The sequence below is a fragment of the Bactrocera tryoni genome, chromosome 4, assembly GCF_016617805.1.
Source record: "Bactrocera tryoni isolate S06 chromosome 4, CSIRO_BtryS06_freeze2, whole genome shotgun sequence".
NCBI classification, from domain to species: Eukaryota; Metazoa; Arthropoda; class Insecta; order Diptera; family Tephritidae; genus Bactrocera; species Bactrocera tryoni.
In genome coordinates, this window is record NC_052502.1 from 36794966 (window position 1) to 36810272 (window position 15307).

Below are 15307 nucleotides of genomic sequence, written 5' to 3' on the forward strand. Positions count from 1 at the left end.
GATTTCAACCAAATTCATTAGGTAATATTATCTTGACATTCCTACATTACAGAGTGAATATGGAGAAAGCACGCCTACTTCCCATATAACATAATCTTAATTTTAATCTTATGCTTTTACTTTCCATTATGCAAATCAAGAACCAATGAATTTGTACGAGTAGTGCCTTTGAGGTGTGCCACTTTATGATAAATTACACAAGTCGGATAAAAACTATTCAAATCCGTATACTTGTATGATCACAATCGTTAAGAAACACAACTTTTTAATGCAAAAAATAGCATAATATAACTAGAATAGTCTCATTTTTGGACGAAAACTTAAGGTAGCAAAGCTAGATACCCTAAATGTGAGCACATATGCCATTAATTAGCTAGCTGGGTTTGAGACAACAGTCGATTCTACGTAACCGGAATTATCCGAATTTTATTATTCCAAGGGGCTATTATTTCGATGATCTAACTCAGTTTGAAACGGAATGTAGGAAAAAAGTCAAAACCAAAAGCCATAAAGAGACTGAACAAATCAAGTTTCTTTAAAATTTCTTGTAAAAATTTATGCTAAAAATTTCTTTCTATTGAGAGATTTGCATCTTGAGATTTAATAAATACCTTCCCTATTGGATGCATTTAAGCCTATTTAAGGTTTTTTCTGACATGTGTGCTTTCAGTACAATATTTAATTGTTGTCCCTAATTATTACCGTTTTTTTCGTATGACAAGTTATGAAATTAATGAACTCGGAGAGCGATGTACTTTTGCTTTCATTAAGCACTGTACCGTAATGTCACTGGGTGAAAGGTTTGTAAGTGATTAATAGTGAGATTAATTGTTGTTGTTTTTTTTTTACTTACACTTGAAAGTAATTATTATTACTTTTACGACTAAATGTAGATATTTTCAGCAATTTTGTGAAATGATTATTGCAATCACTAATGTTTTAAGCCGTAACAGCTGTTGCGAGCATGAATATGGCAATTAATTTTTATAAAACTGGTTTTCATTCATTGTTTACTTTGGGTCAAAGAACTTTTAAGCCATAATTAAAACGCAGCACATATTTTCGACTGTTTTTTCATTACGCTTGCGATTATTTTACAGATTTGATGACTAGTACACTTTCACCGCGCACGACCGGAGCAAAAGCAATGAAAACAAAAGAGGAGACGAAGTAAAATTTAATACAAATTAATTACAAAAACAATTGTACTTGATTTTTTTAATGCACATCGACAATCTTCGCGGCTGGTTAAACACAGTTTCTCAGACAAATATCAAGCCAACCACAAAAGCACACAAAACAAAAATTGTGTCAGTACAAAAACAAAGCGCAAAACAAAACACTTGACTGCAGCATTACCAAAGGCCTAATAAATTCACCATTCACCAAAGAGATAGCTTTTTAATTTCATTTTTAACACTCCAATCTTTGATCGAAAGCTGCCACGCAGCGACAGATCGCTGTATTACACTGTCTCTCGTAGCGGCAATAGACCGATTAGTTTGATTTTGCGGGAAAATGCAAATGAAAATTTTGATAATAACAGTTAATTGCAGCAGCGAATGGACGGACTAACAGCCAAGTAGCCAAATGGCCAACTAAACAACTAAGCCAGCAGTCAGCCGATGGAAATAGGCAAAAAGCAAACGGAAAGTCAGTTAGTCAATCAGCAGTGGCGGAGAAAGAGTGGAGCGTCAAGCGGTGTAGCAGAGACGAGCAGAGAGCTTAGACATGTGCAGGTGTACACATACATATATGTATGAATAGGTTTGAGTATGCGTGTGTGCGCAGCTGACTGCCAAACCAAAGTGAATGCCAACACGGCAAAAAACGCGAAAACTCAAACAACAACAAACTTGATGAACAAAGTTAAAATGAAGCGAAAACAGCAAAGAGAAAAAATAACAAAACAAAAAAATTAATAAATAAATGAATATACACACATAGACATATTTGATACATGACTTTGTTAAGCGGAGAGCAAGCAGCGTTGAGAATTTCAAAATACAACGGAGAGTGGAGAAATACCAGTTCTCAACAATAAAAAAAGAGTAAATAGCGCTGCTTATCATTAACAATTGCTGAAATTGACAAATTCAGACGCTATCAGCTTTAACGCAATACATACATACATATATAAGTACATACATACATATGTATATAGTATAGTATACGATACCCGCATGACTGCAATTACACCCATAAATAGCAACAAATCCCATGCAGGGTCTATTAACAACAAAAGCAGCGAGTAATACTCAATAGCAGAGCTGAGGTACTGATCACTCCAAAGCGATAAAAAAAAACAAAGCAAGGCATTGCAACAAGCGCAACAACAAGAGGGTTTCGAAACTGATCTTGTTGGTGTTGGTGCAGTTGTTTATTTGTTGTTATTTGATAATTGCTGGTTTAGCTTTAGCTACTGGCTGTGACGACGTTACCAACTTCGATTATATACACACCGATGAGTATATGAGTGAGGAAGTGAGTAGTTTTTGCAAATAATATAGTACCGATAGCTTCCCTATAATAGAGAAAAGAAATTGAGTATAATAGGAAATATATTTCAACAAAGAAATATTTATAGGGTGTTTTTGTTAGAGGTACAAAATTTATTAGAGGGAAATAGGCAAATCAGCTGTAAAAAAAAATATTTTGACATTTATATATCAGTTGTTCAAACAAGATGGACGCACTTACGCTGCAACCCTGCGCTAACATGCTTCCGACGCCTGAGCTACTGTGTGGCCCCTCATTATTTAAGTGGTATTATGCACTTGCAAGCCAAAAATAGGAGGAAAAAAAGAAAAAAGATGGTGAGCAAGATTTTTCTGCTCAAAATTCAAAGTCCTCAAGCCCAATAACCAAAAAAGTTCAATATCACTATAGATGAATTTTGAATAATCCAGCGTAAAGTCTTGACCGAATGACTTCTTTTTATTCCCTTTTATTCAAAGAGGCGGTTAAAAAGGCATGTTTTGGAGATATCTCAATCAGAGTGACAAAATTGCTGCAAGAATTGATTCAAACGCATGTAAAAGTATATTGTATATGTTTATTAGGGTGTTTTTTTATATCTCGAGAAGTGTTAAAGATAGCGATTTTTACCTTGGACCTTTTTTGTATAAAATAAAATTTCCTACAAATTTGTGATGAACATTTTTTCTATAGCTCTTGTCATTTACGAGATATATACAAAAAAATTGAGTTTCGTGGAAAAGTCAGGTTTAGAGCCCCGTACTACCGGTGTGAGTTACGACTTTGTTGCAATGGGCACTTTTGTAGAGTGAACAATTCTGAGAAATATGCGTCCAAAGTCAAAGCGATGCCATAAAATACCTCTGATCTGTAGGAATTTAAAGATAAAAAATCACGATTGTAGTGTATTTTCTATGGAAAATTTGTACATGCCTTGGTCCAGTTCTTAATGTTAATATTGGGGGCTAAAAATTTTATGGAGTTTTTTTTAGAATATTTCCAAGGAAATTTCGTGACGGGACTGAAAAAAATTAATAGTTAAAAAAAAAACACCCTAATGTATGTATGTATATCTTATTGGGGAATATTTTGTAATTCAATAAAGCGAGTTTCGGTGGTTAATACTTGTTTTTGTTCTCTAATCCCGAATTATAAAAGGCAATCTACGTATGCATAATGATTGGGAGCTCGATCACTTGGAACGAGGGTTCGCTAATTTTAATGTGGGTGATAGAAAGAGTTCAAGCGTCAAACAAGTGCTCATTTTTTTTCGCGAATACTTAAATAAGAGAATATTAAAAACATTTTGAGTGAAATAAAATATTTCTTTTTGAAGTGAAAAAATACAGTTGAAGCAAAAACTTGGCTTGTTGACGAGTTTCTGGTAATTGTCTCAGGAAAATCAATCAAGCTTAGACGTGGTAAAATGAACAATGAAGACGACAAACACCAGAAGCCAGTCCACAAAATAATTTTGGATGACCGCAAAGCAGGCACTCTAAAGATGTCAACAGAACGTGTTTTTTCACGTATATTTGGGTATAAGTAGCTCACTTTTGATCAAAAACAACGACGAGTTGATGATTCAGTTTTGGAGATGTTTTTGCGTCGATATGTGTTAATGTGCAACATGCCTCCATAATTTCACTCTGAAGTCCAATCAACAGTCATCCGAGTGGACTGCACACGATGAATCCTCTCCATAGCATGGGAAATTGGATGGCAAGGTTATGGCTTCTGTATTTTGGGATGCGCATGAAATAATTTTTATTGACTACCTTGAAAAAATAGGGATCATCAACAGCGACTATTACATAGTGTTATTGTACCATTTAAAGAACGAAATCGCCGAAAAACGGTTGCATTTGAAGAAAAAACTGCTGTTTTACCAAAACAATACACCATATCACAAGTCTGTGAAAATGATGACAAAAATCCATAAATTGGTTTTCGAATTTCTTCCGTATCCACCGTATTCTCTGGGTCCCAGCGACTATTTCTATATTCTCAGATCTCTAAAAAAAAAATGCACGCTGGGCAGAAATTTTAGTCGCATGAAGAGGTGATCGTCGAAACTGAGGCATATTTTGAAGCAAAGGACAAATCGTACTATAAGAATTGTATCGAAAAGTTGGAGGATCGCTATTATTAGTGTATCACCCTTGAACGTAACTCTGTTGTATAGAAAAAAAACTACAAATTTGCCTAAAAATGTGTTTTGCTATGGGAGGCTGGGGACTTTTCAATTGACCTGTTCTCTATTATTCAATACTAAACCAGATGTTACTTGCTAATTTATTGTATGTACTGGTAAACTACACCAGGTGTTCAATTTATGATTAATACGTCATTTCATGATGTATACCAACCAATAAACCAACACAACATTTCAATGGTTGGTTTATGTACAATATATTTCTAAGTATTTGAGTTGGTTAAAATATTATGTTTTTATCAGAAATTTAGGGATATACCACAGCTAACAAGTCAAACTTCATACTTGATAAGTGTTCGACTTCAGAACAAAAATATTAGAAACTGCTTTGTAGACCAAAATATCCTATTGATATGTAACTTTTTAGAAGAAAAAGAAGGACTTTACTTACCTCTAGGTTAGATTGTAAGCAATCATAGAACATACATTAAAATGTATGCAAATACTCCAATTTCAGAACTGTCTGAATCCCAAAACTACTCATTTTCATACTCAGCATTTCCAATGTGTGTCTAGGAAAAAAGATATACATTTCATTTCTGAGTTTCAATTCTTTATCAAAGGATTACTAAGTTGACACTTCACATTTTTTAAGAATACTTTATTCACTGTGATTCCGTAGAGTGGACCCTTTCTATCAGATTTCAGACCACACATTACGTACAATTAATAATAAATCTTATTATTAAAATGTGCTCTCTCAAATACAACCACATTGGAAAATGACAGCTCTAATGTGAAAATGATCTATGGGTTCCGGAAACTGAAAGAACACAAAATGTTAACTATTATAAAACTGAGGATTTCTATCTATGGCATCTTGGACCCGAACAGTGTATGCAAACTAATTGAAAGCTGTAACCATTTGCAGTTTGTAAATGTCTATAAAAAGCACGTTTGACCAGGATAACACCCCAAAACATACGACCAAACTAACTTAGGAGTTGTTTGCATAAGAAAAGATCGACGGAATGTCCTGACTTTGGATTGTGGTCAAGGCCGTAAGGGCTCAAATACCTATGAAGCGTTGTAAAAATGGAATCGACTCCATGCGATGTCGATGTAGGGATGGTTTAATAAATAAAGGCTTTACAAGCAAATATTGTGTGGTCGAAACAATATTTTCGTATTTTGACAAAAGAGTCGTACATCTCCAGTCCAACCAATCACATTGTGTCATACCATAAAGTGTTGGAAAGCTGAGATTTTAAGCTTCATTAAAAAAATAAAAAATTAGATTCGGGGAAGTTGAAAAAAAGTTACAGCTGTTCAAAAATGAGTGGAAGTAATAAAGATATTCCCTTTATTTTGAATTTTTTGTACAAAAATGAGAAAAGAGACAACAATGATTCGCTCGCTTCTGTTCTGGTAATTTCGATGTGAAAGACTTACACTGATGGAATAATGTCTCTAACGGAAAAATGGCAAAAAGTGGTCGACCAAAGTGGTAAATATTTGTTTATTTATTTATAATATAAAAAATAAGTGAAAATTTTATTTTCATGGACACAGCTGTACGTACGTACGTATACTCATACAAACATTGTGACTATTTATTTAATAACAACTTAAGTTTCATTCAGAAAATTGTAGGGATTTACACACATATGTATACCCTCACACTTTTACATAGTTGAATATTTGTATACATGCAATATTTTACTTAATCAGTTAGAAACATTGAACTTGAGTGTGTGATGTAAATTGTATAAACATATACTTTTGTATATTTAAGAAATATTTACCCACATACCACACTTAACAAGTGTTTAAGCAAGAGAATTATTTACTCTTTACATATATTTGTTTGATTTCTTGAAACGCCATTTTTATATGCTGACGAAAAAGCCAATTTCCAATTCTAGCTCAAAGTCTTCGTTCCTCTCAAGGTCGAAAAAAATTGATAACAGTAATTTTTTACATTTTCTATATACCGTTAATATGTTATAATATCTATTACTATATTTTTTTAAACTGTTTAAATATTAATTGAATATCTTTTAAAATAAGACATATCATTGATTATCAAACGATTTAAATTAAAATTATTTGCTCGACTATGAGAGAAATATGGCAACTGTGAATACCATGACAACACAATTTTGTATTTTTATTGAATAATAACTAACACTTATTTCCTTGTGGGTTTGGATGAATTGTGAAGGAAACCCAAATGCAAGCATTCATTACCTCTTCAGAAAAATTGATCATCAGCCATGCATTCCTGATCTTCGGGTGGTTAATAAAGTAACTATGATAATTCTAATTTTTTTCCACAAAAATTTTGTTAATATCTTTTTTGAATTCATTTGTGGAGCTTCATTATTTTGCTAAGTCAAATTGTCATGTGATCAAGCAATTGATTGCATAGAGCACACATATTACCAGGGATCAAGAAGAAAGTGAAATGTCATATTATATAAGCCTCTAGTTTACTATATTCATATATGTAAGTCTCTGGGAAAATATTTGTCCAAAAAAATTTATAATAAAACTAGTATGTAGTACTAACAGTAGTAGGCTTGCCGTCCTGCTCGTTTATATACCTAAGTAGCAGGTGATCCAAGCAAAGGTACTTTTTTCAATAGCCTATTTTTAACAGACCACGGGTAAGTCATGTCAAGCTGTCATGCTATTTTTGTTCACTATTGTTTGGCATTTCATCATGAAAATATTTACACCTGAACAACGTTTACACAAATCGTTCAACTTCATTACTAAAACTGTAAAAAAATGTATTTCGCGCGGATCGCTCAATTTATGGTCAACATGATCGGCCTACTGATCGTGCTATTCGCAAACCCAACACCCATTTCGAGACCCAGCATTCATTATTGACAAGCAGCCGTAGGTGAGGTGTACACGAAGACCCTGGAGAGTCGATTCTGCGCTGTTCGCAGCAACTCATGCTGACGTATGGAAGTACTTGGCGCATTTTTCGTAGGAATCTTAAATGAAAAGCGTACAAAATACAGTTTGTGCAAGAACTGAGGCCGTTCGACCTACGCAAGCGACATCGCCTCAATCTATGTGCTCTTGAAAAGTTCCAAGAATATCCGACGCATTCGAGCAAAATTTTGCTCAGCGATGAAGCACATTTTTGGCTCAACTAGCATGTAAACAAGAGAAATTGCGGCATTTGGGACAAAGACCAATGAAGAGATTCCAGCGAAATTATGCCGGTGAGAACGTAACCGTCAATGAAGGTGCCACTTCCCACACATGGCATCAATCAATGGATGTATTGAGATAACACTTCGGTGAGCAGAATATTTCACGTTTTGAGCCGGTCGATTGGCCACCAAGATCGTATGGTATCACACTGTTGAACTTTTTCCTGTGAGAATATGTAAAGTCTAAATAATCCCACTTCATTCAAGCCTTGGAGCAAAACATCACGCCAGTAATCGAAAAATGGAACGGATCAGACCTAGCCGCGGCCAACATTTGAAAGAGATAATCTTCAAAAAATAAATACCAGAGAATGTTCTTTGGAATGATAATAAATATTTTACATAAAATTTGAAGTTTCCGTGTTTTTTCTTTAAAAAAGTAGGGAACCTCGAAATGGATCACTCTATATATGTATGTATATATATCTTGTTTAGTTTTAGGAGATATAAAACTATTATACTCTTTGTTGCAACATGTTGCGAGAATATAAATATAACAACCAATAGATTATCTATTAGTAAAATGCTGCGAAAACAATGATGTGAAAATCAAACATGAATAATAATGGCAATTTGTTTGGATGACGCAATGTCGTTTTACTAAAAATATAGTACATAATTTGCTTAGCAGTGATTAATGTTTATTAACGTCACGGAATTATTTCAAGCACAAAGGAAAGTCGGTTGGATTTTATAGGCATCTGAGGTTCCCATTTGATGGAATCATGTACATAAAAATGTGTTTGTGTCCGGGTTTTATAAACAATCGTGTCTAAAGTTTGTGAAACGTAATTAAATTGTATTTTTTAAGGGTAAATACAAAAAATAAAGTAAAGAGAGATTCCATTAAAAGTTCATTTTTTTACACAATTTTTTTAATTTTTGATTAAATACATTAAATGAACGTAAATTAAAAAAAAAATTATTTTAGTAAAAACTGAATCATATAAAATTTCATTCCACGATCAATAACTTTCTTCGCTCTTTGTTCTTACAGCGCCGAAGTAGTCTAAACAGAATTTTACTCATAATTACACGGTCGCATACATATTTATATACATACATATGTGAGTATTCGAACAGCTTTGTGTATTTATCGGCGACCTTAACCGACAGAACCCATTTAGCCGCGAGTGCCGTCCAATAAGTACATATGTATGTACATATGAATTTCCACTCCGGCACTCGAATTACTATTCCAGCTTAAAGTCAATAAACACAGTACTCAGTACTTGTTGAAAAGTACTCGCGTTTCAAAATTGCACACACACATAGATGCAGCGGTATCTAAATAGAAAATAAGCGACACAGAGACGATCGAGTCATCAAATGATCGTAAACACCTTAACTCAAACGACGAGTAATAACTCAAGTCGATTTTGATGGAGAAAAGTGCCGACAAGTACACATCGGTATATATGAATAAGATCGACAATTTAAGTAACAAATTAACCTCAAAGTCAGAATATTACTTTTTACAAAACACCCTACAATACCCTCCACTTAACTTATGACCTGAAAAAAAAAAATAAAAAAGCTATATCATGAAAACTAGAGTTGATAGAGACAAACTGATTACAGATTTGAATTCAGCGCGCCCAAATTAACTAGAATCAGTTGATAAATTCATAGAAGCAAAAATTTTATGCGACATATTATCGGGAAAGTGTTCCAGAGGCTGCTTTGAAGCCGTGGGCAAACAAACATTTCGGTCGCAAACCATGGACGTTTCAACAAGACTCAGCACCGTCTCACAAAGCGCGAGTGAACCAAAAATGGCTGCAAACAACGTTCCGAACTTCATTACGACCCCACAATGGCTCTCGAATTCACCAGATGCGAATCCAATGGATTATTCTCTCTGAGCCATTTTGGAGAGCAAGGTCCGAAGTAAAAAATACACCAGTCTCGAGATGCTGAAGAAAGCCATTGTCCGTGAGTGGGCCAAAATATCGGCAAGTCACATTGCTTGCAATTCGTTTTTTGACCGTCTCAAGGCCATAATTAAGGCAAAAGGTGGTCATATCGAGCAAAAGTGAATTGGTCCTTAATTTATGATTATTTTCACACAGTTTGTACTTTAAAATAAATAAAAATAATTCACAAACCGAATTTATGGCTTTTATATATATTAAGATGGTAAAACCCAAAAAGAAACATCGGAGAACCAATAATATAATATATAAGTATATTATTACAATATTTATGTAAATTATCAGTGTGACGTTGTTGGGTCGAATTAGCCATGCTCGTCTTTCCGTCCGTCTGTAAACAAACTATGCCCTGAATTTTTGAGATCGAAAAGTTAACACGCGCCCTTTTTCCCCCAAGGGGCTGCTTCTTTCTCGAAACCGCCGATATCGGACAACTATAGCATATACATACATATGTATGTATGTAGCTGCCACACAAACTTTTTCATTTGACAAGATATCTTCTGGAATATTGGCGTGGGTTATTACCTATGGTAGTGGTGTAATCTTCGAAGAAATTCTTCAGTTCCAACCACTATAGCATATAGGTTAGGTTAGGTTAGGTTATACTGGCCGGCTTTCGCGCCATGCATCGACCTAATGGTCCTCAGTAATGCCAGATGGAGGATCAGTTTAATAGGAGGTGAAGAATTCGTCACACAGGACGACTATAGCATATAACTGCCTTGCAAAATGGCCGATGAAAATCATAAAATCTTTTGTATTTGTGAATCGAAGAAGGCTCGAAGGCCATCACGACGGAGGATATTTCCAAGTGCTATGATGACTGGAAAATTCATAATAATGTATTGCAGTGGGAGGGGATTACTTTGAAGGAGATGAAATGGACAAAATTCACCTTTCAATTTGATTACAGTAGTATACTAGAGTTGAGACGAGCTAATAGACTTATTTGTTGAATTTAACTGTCAAAAAAAATTAAAAGTTCGTTGAGAATGTCGGAAATGATTAAAGTTTTGCTTGGTTGTCTGATTCACAAATATCTTACAGATTATTTATAAACCCGTCTTTCATATTTAGTACTGTAACCAAATTCCATGATTATGCTATTCGAAAATACATAATATAATAGTTAATTGATCATGGATCATGAATCAAGCACAAGTAAGTTAAAGTAACTGATCTATAAAACAAACAACACCCATCAAAAGGTATTCTAAAAAGCTTTGCTGAGTCTTTCGCCGCTTCTACTATTGTTTCTAACCATTTGACATGGAGTGTATAACACAATAGCCAACAACCACATAGTATATAGACACGTATACATATACGAAAACGCTTGCGCTCTCCAGTTATGAGTGAACAACAACAGCAGCACAATAAAACTGCGTTGCGATAAACAAAAAGTTAACAACAAAACTACGAGCTTTATATTAGCGTGAAACATTGAACAAATCACACATTGGAAAAAGCTACGCTCCGTGGGTACCGCATTTCGTCTACTGCCGCATAAGATCAGCAACGCTTCATCAGACGAAGGTAAACTGGCTGGCAGGTTGACTGGCTCACAGATAAACGGGTATCATACGGAAATCAAAGGGGATATATAAATGATAAATATAAATGAGCACAAAGTGAAAGAGTAAAAGTTGAAAGGTAGACGAAGATAATGGTGCAGAAGACAGTGTTAAATAGTAAATCAAAGACTAACTATTACTGGCAGCGCAAAGAGCGCAACGAAGTGTGACACAACCAACATACAATTGTATGTATAACAACGGCAAATAGCGGTGAGGAGACGCTTTAAATTCGAGAAGAGTATGTAGCTGGTTTGGTGGTCAAACAACAAAAGTCGACCAACGAAGCAAACAACGAACAGCGAGCCAACTGCCAACTCTTATCGGACTACAGTGCGCCAAGCTGGCGTTAGATAAAGAATACATACATATCTAACGGTTCTGTTTTATTTGATTAGATTTGGAGGTAAAATATCGGGAGTCGTAAGTAAAAATTAACAAACAACAAAACAAAAGTAAAAGAAAACAAACTGATAAAAATATTTCTATCAGGAAATTGTGAACTTTCAGCACAGGTGTTAGTATGTAAAGTAAATCGGTGAATTACGGTGTTGTGCTGTGCGCGAACCACGCAGGTAATAAAGCAGCGAACAAAGTGCAAAGGGAGTGTTGCGCAAATTCGAAAAGGGCACGAAAACAGCGGCTTAGTATTGTGAATAATTAAATGATTTTCCTCTGTTTAAGAAGCGCAAAAGAATCCTCAAAGAAACTAACTAAACGAACTACTTATAGAACCCATTAAGCTGACCACTACGCTGCATGAGCAGAGGAAAAGTTTTAAAAAATCCGTGCAAATCGTTTTGTACCATTATGGATCCTTGCAATATGTCACTCGACTTGCCCGACACGCACTTCGTGTATGACGATACGGCTGCCAGTGCTGTGAGCAGTCCGTTGACACCCACGTCCAGCGTAACGAAAATCTCGCCCACGGGTGTCATCGAGCTCAGCGAACATTTCTACATCAACAATAAGCAGAAAGCACCCATCCCCGTTGAGTTGAAACTAAATGCCGAGGGCATATATTTGCGCCGCGAAACTGGCGAAGTGGATGAAATCAACGAACAGCGCATACGTATGGACGATATTATAGGTAGTAGTTGTGGGCCGAGTTTGAAGAAGAATCTTCGCGTCTCATTGGCCTCCTGCCGTCGCATAGATGAAGAATCCGAAGTTGAGCAGGCGACAAAAAAGGACATTAGCGCTTATTTACATATATATGCGTATATAAAGAACGAGAAGCACTCGATGCGGCGAGAGCGTACCGTGCGCATATTACGTTTTCGTTCCTTCGATACGTATGAGGAGAACTTGAAGGTGGCCGAACGTTGGCATCATGCAATACGCATTAATAAAGCGGCGCTCAAGAATGAATTGGTCGAGAAACAATTGCTGATTTTTCTAAATCCCAAATCCGGTTCGGGTAAGGGACGTGAAATGTTCCATAAACAAATGGCGCCCGTGCTGAAGGAAGCCGATGTGCCGTATGAATTGCACGTGACCGCACATTATAATTTTGCACGTGAATATGTGCGCAAACATAGCGATCTCTTGCGTAGTTATAGTGGCATTGTGGTCGCATCGGGTGATGGACTTTTCTACGAAGTGCTGAACGGAATAATGGAACGTGAGGATTGGCGCGCAATTACACGTCAGTTGCCGCTTGGCATTGTACCCTGCGGTTCGGGTAATGGCCTGGCGCGCAGTATTGCATATCTTTATAAGGAGCCATACGGACCGAAGCCTATATTGTATGCTACATTGACATGCATTGCTGGCAAGTTGGCGCCGATGGATCTGGTGCGTATCGATATTGGCAAAGAGGGTAAAGCCTCCGAGATGTACTCATTTCTATCGGTCGGTTGGGGTTTAATCGTTGACGTTGATATCGAGAGTGAACATTTGCGTTCGATCGGTGCATCACGCTTCACTTTTTGGGCTATACGACGGCTGATTAGCTTGCGCACTTATAAGGGCAGATTGTCCTATATACGCTGTGACCGTAAGGATGGCCGTAAGGCTTTTGGTACTCGCGTTTCCACGGTGTCGAATGAGGAACGTCGTTTGCCACCCGAAGTACAGGAATTCCATGATATACCAAACACGCCGGCGGGCGCCAAAGAAGATGATTTCTACTCAACAAATACTGGCACCAACCGAGACGATGAATTTAATGATGCCATATCGTTGGATCATATGAGCTTCCATTCCAATGCTGATAGCTGGCATTCGGCTGTTTCGAAACGCACAGCTTACTTCTCGCTCACCGACCAAAGCTTACGTTCGCGTCGCAGCGTACTCAGTCGCCTCGAATCGATCAATTTGGAATACGAAAGTCGTCGGCCACCATCCACAATACCGTCATTGGATCTGCCAGTACCTACAGATACTTGGCACACCGAGGAGGGTGAATACATTATGGTGCATGCAGCCTACACCACACATCTGTCCGCAGATTGCTTCTTTGCGCCCGAGTCTCGTCTCAACGATGGCATCATCTATCTAGTTATAGTACGTAGCGGCGTTGGACGTTCGCAGTTGGCGCACTTCCTACTTGGCATGAGTTCAGGCACACACCTGCCAAAGGAGCCGAATAAGTATATTGAAGTGGTGCCGGTACGCGCTTTTCGCATCGAACCGAGTCCCGATAGAGAGGGCATTATGGCGGTGGATGGCGAACGTGTGGACTATGGTCCGCTGCAAGGTGAAGTATTGCCAGGCATGATCAAAGTCATGGTGCCGAATGGAAATGCCATCGACTAGCACACAAATGGCTCCAGTTGACGCCGAAAACACATATACATGCATATGTGTGCGTATTTGGAGAATATATTCAGCAGGTTTTACATGGCAAGTATTTGTTGTTCCCAAGGCCACAACTAGTTCGGTTTGTTTTTAATCGTAATAAGTTTTTTATTGTTAATTATTCTAATATTATTAAGTATGTACGAATGTTGTATGTGGAATCATACATGTAGACATGGAAACATCAAATAAAATACATGAATGTGCTACAACTAACCTAAATGTGTTCGTATGTGTGTGAACTGTATAACAACCGAATAGCCCGTTGTTCCACTTGCTATCGGAGGGTGATAACAGATGGCTGATCGAATCAGCCGAAGTTTATTATTATTGACAAAGATTAGATTGTAGCGATTGATATTTTCAAGATTTTGTGAAAAATTATGCAATTCTACTGTACTGTACTGTAATTGTGAATGTGCAATTTGCTTATCAGAGAGCAAAGCACAATTTTCCAGTAAAATTTTGTTTTTATAATTAGTTGTGGGACGGTTAATTTGTCAGTTTGATTTATTCATTTATTGATTCATATAGTGTAAAAACGCTCATTGATTGTTCAAACCGCCTGCAAGTATGCAAACTTTTTGATATAATTTAAGCATTTTCATTAGAAAAAAAAAACGTGACAGTTATAGAATTTAAAATAAAATTCAAATTTACACAACTGAAGTGTGGTATACCCGCCGCACTTAGCTTAGGACTCCAAATAAAAAGTTTGGTACATAGAGGCATTAATACCGTCTTGGTACGAGAGCGGTTCAATAAACATTTAGGCTACATAGGAAGAAAGAAAGTTTTGGAAAAATGGCGATTTAGTTCTGAACGTAGATCCATTTTAACTCGATATATTTGACGCAGCGATGCTGCATACGACTTCGTTAACCCGTCTGTAACCGTTCGTATACATTTTATGGAAGTCTACAAAAGGACATACATTAGACCTTCTGCCCGGCAAGTGACTTTTTAGCGTTTGGAAATGAAAATAACTAGAATACGGTAGATGGGGCGGCAATTCAACAAATTTGGCAGTAGCAATGGTGCAGCTGCATTGTCATGGTGGAAGAGAACTTTTGCACTTTTTTCTTCGCCTAATAATTGGGCATAATAGAATGTTGTGACAGTTTT

General features: G+C 36.5%; 2 protein-coding genes across 9 annotated transcripts in view; one reads left to right on the plus strand and one right to left on the minus strand.

Moving 5' to 3' along the window:
- LOC120773853 (ecotropic viral integration site 5 ortholog) overlaps positions 1 to 15307 on the minus strand; it is a 79089-nt gene that overhangs the window by 21594 nt on the left and 42188 nt on the right. The window contains exon 1 of one of the 7 annotated variants that reach the window (XM_040102992.1): positions 854 to 873. The exons of the other annotated variants lie outside the window; for them this stretch is intronic. The gene's annotated coding sequence lies outside the window, so the exon portion shown is untranslated. Of the gene's footprint in view, positions 1 to 853; positions 874 to 15307 lie in introns of those variants that run through there. 7 annotated transcript variants of the gene reach the window in all.
- On the plus strand, positions 11222 to 14404 carry LOC120773854 (sphingosine kinase 2). 2 transcript variants are annotated; one of them, XM_040102998.1, is made up of 2 exons: positions 11222 to 11800; positions 11870 to 14404. In XM_040102998.1, the coding sequence occupies exon 2, from the start codon at positions 12137 to 12139 to the stop codon at positions 14138 to 14140; it is 2004 nt and encodes a 667-aa protein (XP_039958932.1). In that variant the 5' UTR covers positions 11222 to 11800; positions 11870 to 12136; the 3' UTR covers positions 14141 to 14404. The 2 variants fall into 2 exon arrangements, with proteins under 2 accessions (XP_039958932.1, XP_039958933.1); XM_040102999.1 differs by having other exon boundaries at positions 11222 to 11783.

Excerpts from the sequence above, each read along its gene's own strand:
- LOC120773854 (XM_040102998.1), top strand. The coding sequence starts at position 12,137 with ATGAGCAGAGGAAAAGTTTTAAAAAATCCGTGCAAATCGTTTTGTACC.